The sequence below is a fragment of the Physella acuta genome, unplaced genomic scaffold (assembly GCF_028476545.2).
Source record: "Physella acuta isolate Inbredline_101_S28 unplaced genomic scaffold, ASM2847654v3 ptg000562l, whole genome shotgun sequence".
NCBI lineage: Eukaryota > Metazoa > Mollusca > Gastropoda > Physidae > Physella > Physella acuta.
The window spans coordinates 1,708,117-1,727,714 of record NW_026732081.1 but is presented as its reverse complement, the minus strand read 5'-3'; the positions used below and the strand labels follow the sequence as shown (position 1 = coordinate 1,727,714).

The 19,598-nt window shown below is 44.2% G+C and overlaps 1 protein-coding gene across 2 annotated transcripts in view; it reads right to left on the bottom strand.

Annotated features, from left to right (window-relative positions):
* The window catches only part of LOC131946499 (neuronal acetylcholine receptor subunit beta-4), a 29,779-nt gene extending 10,481 nt beyond the window's left edge, over positions 1-19,298 (bottom strand). Inside the window, exons 1-2 of one of the 2 annotated variants that reach the window (XM_059307312.1) lie at positions 19,042-19,298; positions 9,488-9,666 (exon numbers count right to left, since the gene is read on the bottom strand). In XM_059307312.1, coding sequence (XP_059163295.1) covers positions 9,488-9,666; positions 19,042-19,138 — 276 coding nt within the window. In that variant the 5' untranslated portion in view covers positions 19,139-19,298. Of the gene's footprint in view, positions 1-9,487; positions 9,667-18,469; positions 18,487-19,041 lie in introns of those variants that run through there. The other variant, XM_059307314.1, reaches the window with a different exon arrangement.
* Positions 19,299-19,598: the final 300 nt, after the last annotated feature.

Below are 19,598 nucleotides of genomic sequence, written 5' to 3'. Positions count from 1 at the left end.
TCAACATTCCGATAACGGTGATTAAGTTACTGGCCAGTAATGGCTTTTTGGCCCATCTTCATCTTAAAGACTTAAGGGCTCATATGAACCTCTATTAACATACAGTAAAAGCTAGATCAGTTGATCAGTAAATGTACTAATTGAACGGTTAAGGGTCAAGTGAAAAAAGGTCAAGGGAAATGTTCACAGGTGAAATGTCAAGTTTACAGGTCGATGGTCAAGTGACAAGTCTAAAGGTCGCAGGTCGACACACAAGTTTACAGGTTGAAGGTAAAGTGATAAGTTTTCACATGTCGACACAAGTTCACACACCGGACTTCAATAATCAGACATTACACAGACCAACCTCACGGAGAGAGTGCACGCATTGTCTTATTGATTTGTGGATCGCCTATTAGGAAATCTTGTCTGGAAATCTTTTTTTTTTTTATTGACACTTAACTTCCGAAAAATTGTATTTGGTCTGTTCGTGTTTTCAACAAAGTTTGAAGTAAAATGTGCACACCTAGAACTAATGAAGTAATTGTTTTTCTTAACAAAACTTTAAAAGCATATTTTTTATTACGGTGCTAAAAGGGTATAATTTTTATGCAAATGTCTTTTTATTTATATTATCTTTACTGAGGGGTGGGCGAGGGATAAAATGGATGTGTTACAGGGATTTTTACAAGCAACTATAAGACTATATACATATATATATATATATATATATATATATATATATATATATATATATATATATATATATATATATATACATATATATATACATATATATATATATATATATATATATATATATATATATATATATATATATATACATATATATATATATGTAGCTAGGGTGGGCCTAACTACTAGTTACAAATCTGATAACGAACGAGAAGCCGAGACGCAGTATTGGTCTGATGCAACCGATAACAGGTGGCTTATTGGGTCGGGCTGATAACAATCTCAAAGCCAACGCGTGCTATTTTGGGAAACGGTACGAGGAGTGAGACGGCCTGTCAACTTTGATTGATAGGATGCAGATGTTATTTCACGGACTGTACGTAGAACTACGCAACTGGTGGTCGGAGACATCGAGTACAAGTATCGATTACGGAGGAATACAAGTACGGAGACGAGTACGGATACAAGGCATAAATAGGAGGGGACGACTGAACTCGCTCTCTTACTCTCTTCCCGTTAGCGAGCTCTTCCGTCGTCGTCGCTCGCTTTAGATCAGTCAGTCTGTGTGACATACTCAAGTTGGTTATATTGTGTTAAGAAGGACAATAGACATGTGGATTCAGTTATATGAAGCCTAGTGAGGACTGTTAGGGGGTCAGTTGATTCAGACTATTATTGTGAAACATTTCTGTTGATTCATTGTGTTATATTGAAGCATTTCTTGATTCATGTAATAAAAGGATCAATAGCGAACCTGCATCTTCGAGTCTTTCTACTGTGGTCGATGTTGTGTAGCATGAGTGGTTCAACTCGTTACAATTGGCGTTGTCGGGCAGGATAGACTCGGGGAAGGTCACATTTGGCGTTGCGAACAGGAAAGATGCAACTAGCCTAGGTCACATTTGGCGTTGTCGAACAGGATGAATTCAACTAGACTTGCCGATTTAGGCACCCACAGTCAACCTTGTGCATAACTGTGTTTTGTGTGTATGTGAATTCGGACATTCAGGAACTGTGAAAATTGAGGAAAATTTTTTCATACACACACGGTAAGAAAGAACTCTTTTGTTTTACTTACGGGATAAAATGTCTACTCTGGACGAGAAGCAGACCCATATAGTGGTCCTACCCAGAGAGTCCCACATTAACAAATTTTACGGGGACGGTGATCCCACTTTAACCAACAGGTTCAGTGAAGAGGTCAAAGCGGCCTGGGCCTCGAGAGGCATGTCACCAGAGGAAAGATTAAGACTGCTGATGGGCAGCATAGGAGAGACGGTTAGGGCAGAGGTCAAATGCCACGATAAAACCATCCAATCAGATCCGGATAAGGTGCTGGATCTGATTATGGAGACCTTTGGGGAGAGACGGTCGGGATCGCAACTGCTAGCAGGGTTCGTAGGCTTGAGGCAGAGATTGGCGGAGAGTGTGATGGAGTACTCACACCGGATGAATAGGGCCTTTGATTCGGTAAAGGTCAAAACACCGGACATTGACGTACGCCTACTGAGGGACCATTTCATTGAGGGGCTGGCAACCCCGATCCTAAGAAGAGAGTTGAAAGAGGAGGTCCACAAAGAACCGCAGTTGACCTTCCTTCAGGTCAGGAACTCAGCGATCCGCAGGTCCGAGGATGAGGACCAATCGAACTGTTCGGTGGACAAAGTCTCTGTGCCTGAACAGAGACAATCCCCACCCACAGGGGCCGACACGATGGAGACCATGATGGCTCAACTGTTGGCCCACCTAGATAAGGTTGACCAACGTTTGGAGAGGTTAGAAAGCAGGTCAACAGCTGAGAATCGGGAAAAGAACGGGACAAAACAGGGACGGGTTGGACGGCCGCGTCCTGCCAAGCCATCACTCCAATGGACGGCCGACGGTCGACCAATTTGTTTGTCTTGTTCACAACCCGGACATATGGCACGGTACTGCCAGGGAAACGGTCGTCCTCTGTAAGGCAGGGCCAGGCTACAGAGGGGCGAGGGTATGGCCCAAGAAGCAAAATGATGGGAGTCTGTCCCGAAATGGTGATTACGATTGGGGACATCGCGGTGAAGGCAATTGTGGATACAGGCTCCCAGGTGACGACAATCACGGAAAATTTTTACACCAAATGGATGAAAGGAAAAGACCATAGGTTGAGGTCTGACACATGCATGCGCCTGACGGCAGCTAATGGACTAACCATTCCATACTGTGGTTATTTTCTGGCGGATGTCGTGGTGGCAGGACATAGGTTGAAGCAGGTTGGGGTGTTCGTTACGAAACACAACCTAGAGACAAATGTGTCAAATATACCTTGCCTGTTGGGCATGAATATTCTTGGCCAGTTGCCAGAATTTCTTACAAATATTGTCGGATCGACCACACCAGGTCGGGGATCCAAGTTGGCCAGGTTTGCCAAGACCAGAGGAAGGACAGCAGTCCCGGCAAACACGGTCAAGGCAATCACATTACAAATTGGTGATAGAAGCGTGAATGGTGATGTGATGATAGAACCATGTGGCGCCGCACTGAGGGCAGGCGTCGTGTTACTGCGGACATACACATCAGCGGAAAATGGACTAGTTCAAGGATTAGTGGCAAATGTTTTGGATGAAGAAATTTTTATACCACCTAATACTCTGGTAGGAGTACCACAGAACGTCGAGGTACTAAGGTCGGCACAGTGTATCGAACTGAGCAATACCAGCAGTAATGAAGTAACAATTAGGTCGGTCAATGTGACGGCCGAGGTGAAGAAACAGGATGGCCGATCATATACATTCCCGGAAACTGAGGACCCAAAACTAAATGAATTGCTGAATAAATACAGTGATATATTTGCCTCGTACGAGGGTGATTTGGGGTACACGGAAGTAATAAAACACCAGATACCCTTACTACAAGACAAGCCGGTGGCGCAACCTTATCGAAGATTACCACCGAGTCACTACTCGGCGGTGAAAGCACACCTGAATGATCTACTAAAAAAGGGAATTATTACAACCAGTACGAGCCCGTATGCGGCACCGATAGTAGTGGTAAAAAAGAAGTCAGGGGAGATAAGACTGTGTTGTGATTACCGGAAATTGAACAATATCACAAGAAGGGATGCATTCCCCTTGCCTCGTATTGATGAATGTCTTGATGCGTTGGGGGGAGCAAGTTTTTTTTCTACCTTGGATTTGGCTAGTGGCTACCACCAAGTGGCCATGCACCCCAACGATCAACATAAAACTGCATTTATTTCTCCACTGGGACTGTACGAGTGGACCCGTATGCCGTTTGGTCTAACTAATGCACCTGCTACATTCCAGCGAGTAATGCAGAGTGCTATGAGTGACTTTCTATTTCAAATAATGTTGGTGTACTTGGATGATATACTAGTTTATTCAAAAACTTGGGAGGACCATCTAGAAAGATTAGAACAAGTGTTTCTCCGTCTTAGGGAGATAGGAGTAAAGCTGAACCCAGACAAATGCTGCTTCGGTCTGAAATCGGTACATTTTTTGGGTTATGTGATTTCGTCGGATGGCATCGCCACTGACCCAGATAAAATTGCAGCTGTTAAAGAATGGAAACAGCCAACAACTACAGTAGAGGTCAGATCATTCTTGGGCTTTGCTTCCTATTATAGAAAATTTGTGCCGGGTTTTGCAAAAATTGCCGCACCATTGCATGACTTGGTAAACAAAATAACAAAGAAACACAGTAAGGAGAAAAAGAAAGGTAAAACACAACGGATAGGTAAATTATGGACTGATGAATGCATGAACTCGTTTAAGCTATTGAAAAAGGCTTTGACAGAGGCGCCGATATTAGGATACGCAGACTTTGACAAACCATTTCGGCTAGAAATTGACGCCAGCTCTAAAGGTCTGGGAGCTGTGCTATCACAACAACAAAAGCAAGGCTTCAGGGTTATTGCTTATGCCAGTCGAGCTCTGAAGGAATCAGAGAAGAACATGACAAATTACAGCGCCATGAAACTAGAACTTTTGACATTAAAATGGGCTGTGACTGAGAAATTCAGGGACTATCTATTAGGTGCTAAATGTGTGGTATACACTGACAATAACCCCTTGAGCCACCTAAAGACAGCAAAGTTGGGATCCATCGAACAGCGATGGGCAGCAGAATTGGCACTCTTTGACCTAGAGATAAAGTATCGCCCGGGGCGGTCCAATGGCAATGCGGACGCCTTATCAAGGAATCCTTACGAGAGACCGGGTGATGAGGAAGAAACACTGACAGGAATATGTGAGGTCAGAGCGTCAACAGATATCCCTCATGGGGTACAAGTGATGCAGAACGGGCAGACCGGGGTGGAGCACATATCCACGGAACCCGGACATATGGACAATAGTGATTTTAATTGCCTTAATCACCAAAAGATAAGAGATGCCCAGAGAACGGATAGTGGCTTACAACCGCTATTGAAATACGTCCAGGAACAAAAATTCCCAGGAAGAAGGGAAAGAGAACAATTTGGTCGAGAAACAAAGAAAATACTGAGTCAGTGGGACCGTCTCAGTATAAAGGATGGTGTTCTCATGCGGAGAATTCATGACCAAATTGATGGGACAATACACCAGGTGGTGGTGCCTGGACAGTTAAGAGAAGAAGTGCTAAGGTTGGCACATGACAGGGCAGGACACCAGGGTCAGGACAGGACGCACAAAATATTACGACGGAGGTGTTACTGGCCCAATATGGAAATGGAGGTCAAACGCCATTGTGAGGCCTGTGTGAGGTGTCAGCATGCGAAAATGCCAGTTGTCAAAATGAGACAGCCATCAGGACACCTACTAGCGACAAAACCACTAGAGATTGTGGCTATGGACTTTACGTCGTTGGAGCAATCATCGGATGGGACGGAACATGTGTTGGTAATGACTGATGTATTCACCAAATGGACGGTGGCGGTGCCCACGCGAGATCAGACCGCCAAAACAGTGGCAAAGGTCTTAATAGAACATTGGTTCATCAAATATGGCATACCAAGACAATTACATTCTGACCAAGGAAGGGCTTTCGAGTCAGAAGTAATTAACCAACTGTGCAGCCACTACGGGATCAACAAATCTAGAACAACCACATTTAATCCGAAAGGAAACGGACAGTGTGAACGGTTCAACCGCAGCATGCATGATTTGCTGCGTACGCTAGAACCTGAACAGAAAAAACGTTGGCCTGATTTTCTCCCAGAGTTGGTATATCTATACAACTGCACACCCCATGCCACAACCGGCTTTGCGCCATACATGTTGCTGTTCGGACGGGAGGCTCAACTCCCTCTTGATTTGTTCCTAGGAAAAAGGGAGAGTATGACACAGCACTGGAATATGTGAATGAACATATGAGAAGAATTAGAGAAATGTACAGGGTAGTACAGGAAAGACTAGAACATGAAGCACGGCGAAGGGAACCGCCGGTACAGACAAAGGACCCGCCACTCAAACTGAATGACAGGGTATTACTGCGTAGTCACCCGTTAGGCAGAAACAAAATCCACGATCTCTGGGGACGGGAGATATGGCAAGTCGTGGAGATGCCTAAAGTAGCAGGTGGCCCCTTTAAGATAAGACCCATCGATCACGCCAAACCGGATCGGTGGGCGAATATTGCTCAATTAAAGAAATATTGGAATAGGCAAGAAGAGCAGTTACACACAAGGAAATCCAAGACGATTAGGGAACCGGAAACTATAACGGAAATTCACATACCCATCCCGGAACCATATCACCATCAACAGAACAACCGCGATACACAAGTGGAGGATAACGGCAACAAAGAGGATCCCGTTCCTTCCAGAAGCAGAGAGACAGTAGACCATCAGATAAGTGGTCCGCGGAGAAGTTTGAGGAACAGAAGGAAGACGAAATTTTTTGTCAGCAACCATCAAGTCTTTCATGGTCGTGCTGGTATGAGAACAGACGGTTCAAAAAGCTATAAAAGTGAACTGGTGAAGGCACCAAACGAGAAGGGTGGATGTGAATTCTAGAACTGTTTTGTGTCTCAGGAAGACGATGTAGACACAGTTGATATGTGAAATAGGTATAACTGTCAATCGTATACGAATGGGACGTCGTAGACAGTGAGTGGAACAATAAAATTTTTTTTACGATTATGCGATTGACTTTGGAGGAGTGCACCTGCCAGGCGTTGTTTGTGGTTGAAAACACACAAAAAAAGGCAGGGGTGGATGTAGCTAGGGTGGGCCTAACTACTAGTTACAAATCTGATAACGAACGAGAAGCCGAGACGCAGTATTGGTCTGATGCAACCGATAACAGGTGGCTTATTGGGTCGGGCTGATAACAATCTCAAAGCCAACGCGTGCTATTTTGGGAAACGGTACGAGGAGTGAGACGGCCTGTCAACTTTGATTGATAGGATGCAGATGTTATTTCACGGACTGTACGTAGAACTACGCAACTGGTGGTCGGAGACATCGAGTACAAGTATCGATTACGGAGGAATACAAGTACGGAGACGAGTACGGATACAAGGCATAAATAGGAGGGGACGACTGAACTCGCTCTCTTACTCTCTTCCCGTTAGCGAGCTCTTCCGTCGTCGTCGCTCGCTTTAGATCAGTCAGTCTGTGTGACATACTCAAGTTGGTTATATTGTGTTAAGAAGGACAATAGACATGTGGATTCAGTTATATGAAGCCTAGTGAGGACTGTTAGGGGGTCAGTTGATTCAGACTATTATTGTGAAACATTTCTGTTGATTCATTGTGTTATATTGAAGCATTTCTTGATTCATGTAATAAAAGGATCAATAGCGAACCTGCATCTTCGAGTCTTTCTACTGTGGTCGATGTTGTGTAGCATGAGTGGTTCAACTCGTTACAATTGGCGTTGTCGGGCAGGATAGACTCGGGGAAGGTCACATTTGGCGTTGCAAACAGGAAAGATGCAACTAGCCTAGGTCACATATATATATATATATATATATATATATATACATTTATATATATGATCAATTCAAAGCATTATTACAACATGAATTGTATCTATGACAACTGGTGGTTGGGTAAATACAAATATTTAGACACGATTGTCTGCACTTGCAGCCCTACCGCCACTTGATATGAAGACATCACGTCTATAGAAGAAAGAGAAACAGCCTAATCTGGGGGTGAAGCATTTATTGCCCAATGTGGACCCGACTCGTCTTTTCCTAGCAACAGGAAGCTTGCCCGGTTGTGTGGCCTTATTGATCGCTGGGATATAAGCCCCACTCCCCCACCCACCCCGCTTTCACCCCCCCCCCTAAAATCGGCGATAGAATATCGCAGATAAGATTGTGGAGAAAAAAACGGCTAGCAGGTTTAATGTCTGTAAAATAAATTCCTGCACACGGCTAGCGCTTTGATTTTTTTACAATAACAAATCATCGGAGTGGGGAAATATTCATGGACGTCCACGTATAGTGGTGTAGCCAGCAGTTTGTTGTTGAAGTTGGGCGTTGTTAGGGTGTTGTCATGGTGTACCTAGGACTTTATTGTCTTCTTACGTTGAGCTGTTCTGGGATTTGTTTTTTGTTGTCTTACGTTGAACCTTTATGGGATTTGTTCATTGTTACCTTATGTGGATTTGTTCATTGTTGCATAATGTTCTGGAATTTGTTCTTTGTTGAGTTATGTTGAACTATTCTGTGTCTGATGTGTGTTCCTATGTTCTATTACATTTATTCATAACCCTTGTTCATATATGTTATGCGTCTTGTATTTTATTTGAAGAAACTTAAAAAAATAATTAGATCTACATAGGGCTTTTGTTAATCGATAAATCCTGTTGACTAACATACCGGTACTTGTCGCTAAAAGATTATTTTCGATCAATATTTAGAAATAATTTTTAAAACTTATTAACCATTTTCTCGTCTGGTCGAAACCGGATGTACATAACGGCAATAGTTTAGACTATAGTGTTCTGTTGTGTCATGCATATGAATGTGTAGGACTACTTCGATGAGTCTCCTGTTGTGCCATCTGCATGTGGTTGATTTTGTTGCACAATCTTCATTTGTATGTTCCACTGGATATCTACATATGGTGCTTCTACTTAACAATCTACTTGTCGGGCTTCTACTGAACAATTTACTTGTGTACTGAACATTCTACTTGTGGGCTTCTAGTAAAAAATCTACTTGTGGGCTTCTAGTAAAAAATCTACTTGTGGGGCTTCTAGTAAAAAAATCTACTTGTGGGGCTTCTAGTAAAAAATCTACTTGAATGTTCCCCTGACAATTCATCATTCTGCAGTTCTTCCCTTAACAGTGTCATCCGACAAAACATCGACCAGACTTGTCTTTTTAACTCATCTGTCTTAACAGCTATCTCCATTGGTCAATCACACGTAGGTACTCAACGTTTTTCAGACACACGCAATCAAGACTTACTGATGGTTTGTTAGGAAACTTTACAATTATACACATCAAATATACTTCATTCCTTAGATAACCTATACATTACTCTTAAGTCTTAGCTATCGTTATTTTCGACTATAAAAATAAAACCGCGTGTAAGCTATGTGTAGATCAGGGGTCTCCAAACTTTTCAGTCCGAGGGCCGCATTGACTATCAAATTTCAGATCAGGGGCCAGTTTCTTCCTGACATGTCTTTGATAAAGTTCCTCAGCCATCACCAACAAACGGTTTTTCCGTAGACAAAATGATCTCCGCGGGCCGGATGAGAGGACCTCGCGGGCCGCATACGGCCCGCGGGCCGTAGTTTGGAGACCCCTGGTGTAGATTAACAGCAAAACAGTTTTAAATATAACTGACCACTAACTACACAGAGAGTGTACTGACCATCTGTAGCCAAACGTTGGTTATGATGACCTGGTTCTTCTCGTCCACGTTGATGATGGCACTGAGAGCCAGACTGAAGTTGATCTGTAGACTGTCGCTGGTGTTGATCACAGGACGGATCAGATGGTTGTAGCTGTTCTTCTTGAACAAGTCGTGGTTCAGGCGCTTCTCGTCCATGTCTGGTGATATAAACTACAGTCAAAGGGCTGCTCATCACATTCTTAAATATGCAAGGGTTTTCGTTGATGTAAACTGCAATCAGTAGTATTTTCAAGACATTATATACAACCAGCCGTTCCGGCCAGGTCTTGCTCTGGTCAAAAGTAACCATTTCAAAATTTAAACGTTAACTCAAACATGCTTTTAAGTTCATAAATATATAAACTTTAAAACAATAATTACCAAATGCTCATAACAAAATAAAACAGCAACTTGAATCTAACCTAATCCTAAACATACACATGCACAACCATGAAACGCATTCGTTGTCTGGCCTGTTTTTCATCTCCTAATCTATAATAACTATTTTCAACTGGAACTTCTAAGTGTAATTTTGGTGTTTCAACTTCGATCTCAGAGCTAGTTTTGCCACCTTCACTCTAATGTTAGTTTCAACTAAGGCTTAATACAAACGCTTAAAAAAACGGTTGCCGCAATCAAACACTAAGATATAATTTTAAGCTCATCGATTCGACTTGCCATAAAGGGTCACAAAAATCTGCAATCAATCCGGAAACACGTTACGGTCATCAGGAAGTCCAGAAAGTGGGTCTTGTACTCTCTAGTACCAGGTGAACAGGTACTCTCTGGTACCAGGCGAACCGGTACTTTCTGGTACCAGGCGAACCGGTACTCTCTGGTACCAGGTGAACCGGTACTCTCTGGTACCAGGTGAACCGGTACTCTCTAGTACCAGGTGAATCGGTACTCTCTGGTACCAGGTGAACCGGTATACTCTGGTACCAGGTGAACCGGTACTCTCTGGTACCAGGTGAACCGGTACTCTCTGGTACCAGGTGAACCGGTACTCTCTGGTACCAGGTGATCCGGTACTCTCTAGTACCAGGTGAACCGGTACTCTCTGGTACCAGGTGAACCGGTACTCTCTGGTACCAGGTGAACCGGTACTTGGTGAACCGGTACTCTCTGGTACCAGGTGAACCGGTACTCTCTGGTACCAGGTGATCCGGTACTCTCTAGTACCAGGTGAACCGGTACTCTCTGGTACCAGGTGAACCGGTACTCTCTGGTACCAGGTGAACCGGTACTCTCTGGTACCAGGTGAACTGGTACTCTCTGGAACCAAGTGAACCGGTACTATCTAGTGCCAGGTGAACCGGTACCAGGTGAACCGGTACTCTCTGGTACCAGGTGAACCGGTACTAGGTGAACCGGTACTATCTGATACCAGGTGAACCGGTACTCTCTAGTACCAGGTGATCCGGTACTCTCTGGTACCAGGTGAACCGGTACTTGGTGAACCGGTACTCTCTGGTACCAGGTGAACCGGTACTCTCTGGTACCAGGTGATCCGGTACTCTCTAGTACCAGGTGAACCGGTACTCTCTGGTACCAGGTGAACCGGTACTCTCTGGTACCAGGTGAACCGGTACTCTCTGGTACCAGGTGAACTGGTACTCTCTGGAACCAAGTGAACCGGTACTATCTAGTGCCAGGTGAACCGGTACCAGGTGAACCGGTACTCTCTGGTACCAGGTGAACCGGTACTAGGTGAACCGGTACTATCTGATACCAGGTGAACCGGTACTCTCTAGTACCAGGTGATCCGGTACTCTCTGGTTCCAGGTGAACCGGTACTCTCTGGTACCAGGTGAACCGGTACTCTCTGGTACCAGGTGAACCGGTACCAGGTGAACCGGTACTCTCTGGTACCAGGTGAACCGGTACTCTCTGGTACCAGGTGATCCGGTACTCTCTGGTACCAGGTGATCCGGTACTCTCTAGTACCAGGTGAACCGGTACCAGGTGAACCGGTACTCTCTGGTACCAGGTGAACCGGTACTCTGGTACCAGGTGAACCGGTACTCTCTGGTACCAGGTGAACCGGTACTCTCTAGTACCAGTACTCTCTAGCACCAGAAGCTCGTGTTAGTCTCTCAACCCTAGTTTTTATGGTTATAATGTTCAGGTAAAGCAGTGTGGTCTTTACACGCCAGCCAACTAACCTTTAACCTTTACAAAATGGACAGGTTTCCTCCCCTTTTTCAGCGTGTCATGTTACCAGTTGGCCTTGCAACGCTTCATCTCAATATTGCCGTCTATGCTAGAGATTGGCTTGATACATTGTTTATTTTTACCAAAAATCTAAAAGTTCGGTTTTTGAGGCACATTCCTACCATTAATTTGGATGATAATAACTTGGTGAAGGAAGTGATAACCACACAATTGAATGTTTTGTGAAGTCGCGTCTGTTATTTTAGTACACTCTAGTTCCGGTATGCTCGCTAGTGGTGGAGGTACCTGCGCCGTTCTAGAATTTCAACCTTTCGTTGCTGGTTGAAGTAGATGGTTCACCTGAACCGTTCCGGAATGGCGTGAGTTATTTCGGTACACTTGCGTTACTCCCTTAGATGCGGATAGCCTGAACTCACACATTAGCAGGTACTGTTGTCGAGTGTACGGGAACTTTTTAAGTGATGTAGTTAAAACAGCGTTAAATTTGATAATTAAAATATAATTAACGTTAATTAAAATTCAATGTGTAAATTAGTTTCAGCATAGGTTAATATTTGTTCGGTATAAAAACGCTTGATTTGCATTTTCGTCCACAAAAAGTACAAAAAAATTATAAAAAATATTTCTTCTTAACTTCTGGCGATTACGTAATACAACTTGAGTATTTTTCCCTCTGTCCAAAAACCTCAGGATATTTGTATTCATTTCAAAATGTCACCGCTATTAATATTCACATCAACTCGTCTATCTATCAAGATGAAGATCACAATAGCAATACAGTTATTTGCTTATAAAGACATCTTCGAGGTGAAGGCTAGGGGCGAAAAATAGCGAAGCTCATAATGAATGTGATCAATAGCCACGATCTCAACTTGGCTTGGCTTGTCTGGTCAGGAATATATTAGATAGTTGTTTCTTATTTTCAGATTGTAATGGGAGGGGAGAGGTGGAGAGACGCTTGCTTGAACATAGAGTGAAATCATTTGGAGCTAAACAAAATGGGGTCTGGCTAAAAGGATAAAAAAGGACACGGTATTGGAAAAGTGAGAAATTGGATTGAGAGAGAGAGAGAGAGAGAGAGAGAGAGAGAGAGAGAGAGAGAGAGAGAGAGAGAGAGAGAGATAGGGGGGAAGGAGATGAGTTAAGAGAAAGGCGTTAACAATGGAAGTGAAGAATGTTCCAGATTGTGGATTTCGGGATAGATTGAATAAAAAGATTCCGACGTCTGAACTGTTTTTAAACCGATACTGTTATACTGGGATTGGGGGGGGGGGGGGGGGGGGCAGGAGGGGAGAGGGGAGGGGATGGTGTGTGGCCTAGATGTGTTAAGAAGATCGAAGCTATTGACTTAACCAGTCAACTGCCGTGGTCAACACGAGGCTCCCGTTTTACTTTTCGTTCGCAGGGAAAACATCAGTGTCAGGTCTGTGAGCTGTTGTAGGGAGGGGGTGGGGTGGTGGGGGGGGGGGGTAAGAGCAGAGGTAGGATGAAGAGTGGGGAAAGACAAAAACATCAGTGTCAGGTCTGAGAGCTGTTGTAAGAATGTAAGGAGGGGGTGGGGTGGTGGGGGTGTAGGGGGTGGGAGCAAGAGGTGGAAGCAGAGGGTGGAGGGTGACAGCAGAGGTGGGATGATGGGTAGGGGGGGGGGGACAAAACATCAGTGTCAGCTCTGAGAGCTGTTGTAAGGAGGGGGTGGGGTGGGTTGAGTTGGAACAGGAGGGGATGAGAGGCGGGGTGGGATGAAGGGTGGGGTGGAGGATAAAAACATCAGGATTGTGGGGTGGGGGATAAAAAACATCAGGATTGTGGGGTGGAGGATAAAAACATCAGGATAGTGGGGTAGGGGATAAAAACATCAGGATTGTGGGGTGGGGGATAAAAACATCAGGATTGTGGGGTGGAGGCTGGCAACAAGTGTATGTGAGAGCAGAAGGGTGGGATGAAGGGTGGGATAAGAGTGTGAGATGGATGGTGGGGAAAAACTCCAGTGTGAGCGGTGTAATGAGAGGGTGGTGCGGATCATGGGTTGGGGGGGGGGGGGGGGGGACAAAATCATCAGACTTTCGGCTGTGAGTTGTTATATGAAGTGGGAAGGATCACACTAATTACACGCCTCTAAATCTACATTTTGTTCTGCATTATAATCCAACACAAGACACTCTCAAATGGAAGCTTTCAACCACAACACGGATACTGTCAGCCTTAAATTATATTTGGAATATTTAACTGCATCCAGCCAAACCTATACTTTTAAGATATTCTTTTGAAAAATCCTAGTCTATCAAAATTTCTTATTTATTTTATGTAAGCAATATGCCCAAAATACCAAAACGCTAACATTCCCTGCAAATAAAAACACACTGCACATTTCTAATGAGAAGAACTATGATAGAAACACACCTTTATTAACAGGTGTAGGTCTACAGTGTAAAGACAAAGTTATGACCTTCTTATTTGGAACAAAAATGCCCACTACTGTTTGAGCAATCAATACACTCTAGATATTATTAGTTGATTTGTAAGTATCCTTGTGTCAATACACATTCAGATTAGAAAATTAATTTAGGTCAAATGACATGCACTTTTCTAGTTATCGGTCAAATGAAAGTTTAGTTGGTTGCCTAGTTACCACTATAAATGTGATGACTTTTTGTAAGAGCTTAGCATGTGGCCATGTTAGTTGGTACTTTTTTTCTTTTTTCTTTATTTTTAATTTTGGAAAGGATACAATCAATACAGTTAAGTATTATGTGTCAACTTGGCATGCCCCATACGCCGTTGACTCCGATTTCAGTCTGCTTTTCTTTTTGGATTTGCTTGCATAGCCTTTTCCAGCCAAGAACAAACTACAAGGCAGGAGTTTGATTTTGGAGTTGTCTCTCCTAGAAGAGTTGCTAGCCCACATCTATCGAGCCTCACAGTGGCGTAGCCAGGATCGTCTCAAGGGGGGGGGGGGGGGGGTTCCAACTTTTACCCGGGGACAAACTTTCGATTTGCACCCCCCCCCCCCCCTCAAATTTTCGATTTGCACCCCCCTCATACTTTATATATATATATACAGAGGGGTCTATGGGGGGGGGATTATGACCCCCTAACCCCCCCCCCCCCCCTGCCTACGCCACTGGAGCCTCATTTGCCCAAGTGTTCGAACTCGAGACTTCTCGGTGTAGCTACAATGAGCTTTACCAACGCCGACCACTTGTTTGTTCTCCACAATGGCCAGATAGTCTGTACTATGGCATCTTTGCTGCACCAACGGCCATTTCTTCACTCAGCAAAAGGCAATTTTTGTACTCAACAGATGGGCTTATGTCTAAGGGGGACGAGGGTGTCCAAGGGTTTAATGTCGAGGGATGAATGTATAGGGTGTTTGCAGTACAATGGGCCATGTCCGAGGGGTTGTGTACAGGGGGTTATGTACAGGGGGTTGTGTACAGGGGGCTGTGTACAGGGGGTTGTGTACAGGGGGTTGTGTACAGGGGGTTGTGTCCAGGGGGTTGTGTACAGGGGGTTGTGTACAGGGGGTTGTGAACAGGGGGTTGTGTACAGGGGGCTGTGTACAGGGGGTTGTGTACAGGGTGTTGTGTACAGGGTGTTGTGTACAGGGGGTTGTGTACAGGGGGTTGTGTCCAGGGGGTTGTGTACAGGGGGCTGTGTACAGGGGGTTGTGTACAGGGGGTTGTGTACAGGGGGCTGTGTACAGGGGGTTGTGTACAGGGGGTTTGTACAAGGGGTTTTGTACAAGGGGTTGTGTACAGGGTGTTGTGTACAGGGTGTTGTGTACAGGGGGTTGTGTACAGGGGTTGTGTCCAGGGGGTTGTGTACAGGGGGTTTTGTCCAGGGGATTGTGTACAGGGGGTTGTGTACAGGGGGTTGTGTACAGAAGGTTGTGTACAGGGGTACTGGTCTGTGATCACTCACCTTGTGGCCTTGTTTGACATTATCCCTGTCTATCCACTGGACCAAGATTACTAATTCAACGATACTATTATGTTAAAAAAGTTCGTACATCCTCTGTCTAATTAGTGCTCTAATTAGAATTGCATACTTTTTGTTTGGTTGATTGCATTGACCCGTGCCATTCACTGACATTCCACCGAGCCAGTACTTCTTTTATCGAATGGGAACTTACTCTATGTGAAACGTGTTGTTACTGTGTAGCCAATGTTGACAGTGTTATTGATCTAACAACCAATGTTGACAGTGTTATTGACCCACCATGTAACCAATGTTGACAGTGCTATTGACCCACCATGAAACCAATGTTGACAGTGCTATTGACCCACCATGAAACCAATGTTGACAGTGCTATTGACCCACCAACCACAGTGCTATCGACCCACCAACCAATGTTGACAGTGCTATTGACCCACCAACCAATGTTGACAGTGCTATTGACCCACCAACCAATGTTGACAGTGCTATCGACCCACCAACCAATGTTGACAGTGCTATTGACCCACCAACCAATGTTGACAGTGCTATTGACCCACCAACCAATGTTGACAGTGCTATTGACCCACCAACCAATGTTGACAGTGCTATCGACCCACCAACCAATGTTGACAGTGCTATTGACCCACCATGTTGACAGTGCTATTGACCCACCAACCAATGTTGACAGTGCTATTGACCCACCAACCAATGTTGACAGTGCTATTGACCCACCATGTTGACAGTGCTATTGACCCACCAACCAATGTTGACAGTGCTATTGACCCACCATGTTGACAGTGCTATTGACCCACCAACCACAGTGCTAGTGACCCACCAACCAATGTTGACAGTGCTATTGACCCACCAACCAATGTTGACAGTGCTATCGACCCACCAACCAATGTTGACAGTGCTATTGACCCACCAACCAATGTTGACAGTGCTATTGACCCACCAACCAATGTTGACAGTGCTATTGACCCACCAACCAATGTTGACAGTGCTATTGACCCACCAACCAATGTTGACAGTGCTATCGACCCACCAACCAATGTTGACAGTGCTATTGACCCACCATGTTGACAGTGCTATTGACCCACCAACCAATGTTGACAGTGCTATTGACCCACCAACCACAGTGCTAGTGACCCACCAACCAATGTTGACAGTGCTATTGACCCACCAACCAATGTTGACAGTGCTATCGACCCACCAACCAATGTTGACAGTGCTATTGACCCACCAACCAATGTTGACAGTGCTATTGACCCACCAACCAATGTTGACAGTGCTATTGACCCACCAACCAATGTTGACAGTGCTATCGACCCACCAACCAATGTTGACAGTGCTATTGACCCACCATGTTGACAGTGCTATTGACCCACCATGTTGACAGTGCTAGTGACCCACCAACCACAGTGCTAGTGACCCACCAACCAATGTTGACAGTGCTATTGACCCACCAACCACAGTGCTAGTGACCCACCAACCAATGTTGACAGTGCTATTGACCCACCAACCAATGTTGACAGTGCTATTGACCCACCAACCACAGTGCTAGTGACCCACCAACCAATGTTGACAGTGCTATTGACCCACCAACCAATGTTGACAGTGCTAGTGACCCACCAACCACAGTGCTAGTGACCCACCAACCAATGTTGACAGTGCTATTGACCCACCAACCAATGTTGACAGTGCTATTGACCCACCAACCACAGTGCTAGTGACCCACCAACCAATGTTGACAGTGCTATTGACCCACCAACCAATGTTGACAGTGCTAGTGACCCACCAACCACAGTGCTAGTGACCCACCAACCAATGTTGACAGTGCTATTGACCCACCAACCACAGTGCTATTGACCCACCAACCAATGTTGACAGTGCTATTGACCCACCAACCACAGTGCTAGTGACCCACCAACCAATGTTGACAGTGCTATTGACCCACCAACCACAGTGCTATTGACCCACCAACCAATGTTGACAGTGCTATTGACCCACCAACCAATGTTGACAGTGCTATTGACCCACCAACCAATGTTGACAGTGCTATCGACCCAACAACCAATGTTGACAGTGCTATTGACCCACCAACCAATGTTGACAGTGCTAGTGACCCACCAACCACAGTGCTAGTGACCCACCAACCAATGTTGACAGTGCTATTGACCCACCATTAGTGTGAGTGCACGAAGCAACCGTGTATCCACCACCGTCTACAGCAGTATTTGACCCGTTAATGTACACAGAGACACGGCGCATTTATTTGAGGAAGTACGGCTTGATCGATAAAAGGTCTATAATGTAAACTCTACATTATCGTTAATTGGTTATACGAATCAGAGTCTTTTTAAGTCCAGGCTTAGAATAACTATTTTATAGAGTATATAAAATATTTTAATAAAATACTGGGGTTCTAACTAAATCGTGGCTAATTCAAGGAACACTCTTGTATTTACGTGAAATATTTACACATCTGATAGATAGATGTGGTGTGTATATGGTGCTTGCATCTAGAACTTGTGTCCAGTAGGTTGAGTAGGGCCTCACAACAAGGGCTACACAAACTTGGTTGTATAAGTAGGGCTACATTAGTAGGGCTACATTAGTAGGGCTACATTAGTAGGGCTACATTAGTAGGGCTACATTAGTAGGGCTACATTACTAGGGCTACATTACTAGGGCTACATCAGTAGGGTTACATGAGTAGTGCTTCACAACAAGGGCTACATGAGTAAGGCTACATGAGTAGGGATACGTGCATATGGATAAATAAGTAGGGCTACATCAGTACAGCAATCTGAGTAGAGCTATATAAGTAGGGCTACATGAGTAACTTACTCAGAGTAAGGCTTCACCATAAAGGCTTTACCCGTATGCTACACAAGTACATCTTAGACAATGGAACAAGATGAATACGACTTGATTAATAACACAATTCAGTTTCCTTAAAAATAATAGACTAGCAACTTCAGAAAAAGACAATAATAATACCCAACTGAGTTATTAAAATGTCACGCACTTTATTCATTTTTAGATTTGTTTGTTGGGGGGACGAGCGGTTTTTTGGCACATTAAGAATACAGTAGTTGGAAACGCAATAATTCTGGAATATATTCATAAAACTCACTTCGGTTACCATTAGGCCTGCAATGTCCTAATATTTAAAAGTAGAATCTTGTATTTCCTTTACATAATAAACATAAAGCCAACATGAATTAGATCTAAATCTTATTTATCAAAACTAGTTAGGGGCTATTTTACACCTATTTAATGAAAATTTCGTCATATAAAACTGGTTATCGTATATCTGCGTCTAGTTATTAAAAAGCCAATATAAATTAAATGTAACCTTTTAATACCGATTCTGCATATTTTGTTTCTATAGACCAACATGCCAAACAAATCCTTACCTCGACTGTCCATCTCAGCGCTGACCTGTCTCAGGAAGAACGGGGTCAAAACAAACAGAAATCCGGTCACCCAGGACCAAATTGGTTGGCCGTCCATCCTCCCGAACACAAGGTGTGGTTTAGGTAATCAGATTTCTGGGCAGACGGTCCGTGCGTGGATCAACAACATCGTCCATGATCACATCCACCAACAGCTCACTGGTCCCACACTAGCCTTCTGTCTGAACTGAGTCTCCCCACTGGTGTAACGCTTACTGATCTCGCTATCGAGTGAGGCCAATACGAGAGGAGGCGAGGTTAGCGGGGGAGAAGGGGAGGCTATTCTAAAGATTTTATTTTTATAAATGACTTGTTTCAGATTTATCATCAATAGAAAAAGAAGAGAGGGGGTGGGGGTGAAAATAAATCAAAGCCCGGAACAAGAATATCTAATTTTCAATAACAAAATTGATTTTTACCAACAAAAAAATCTTAATTCCGAGCAGATTGCAGAATTGAATAACTGTCACGAAAAAGTTTTTTTTTTAAAAAAAAAAAAGCCGAAAATATTCAGACAA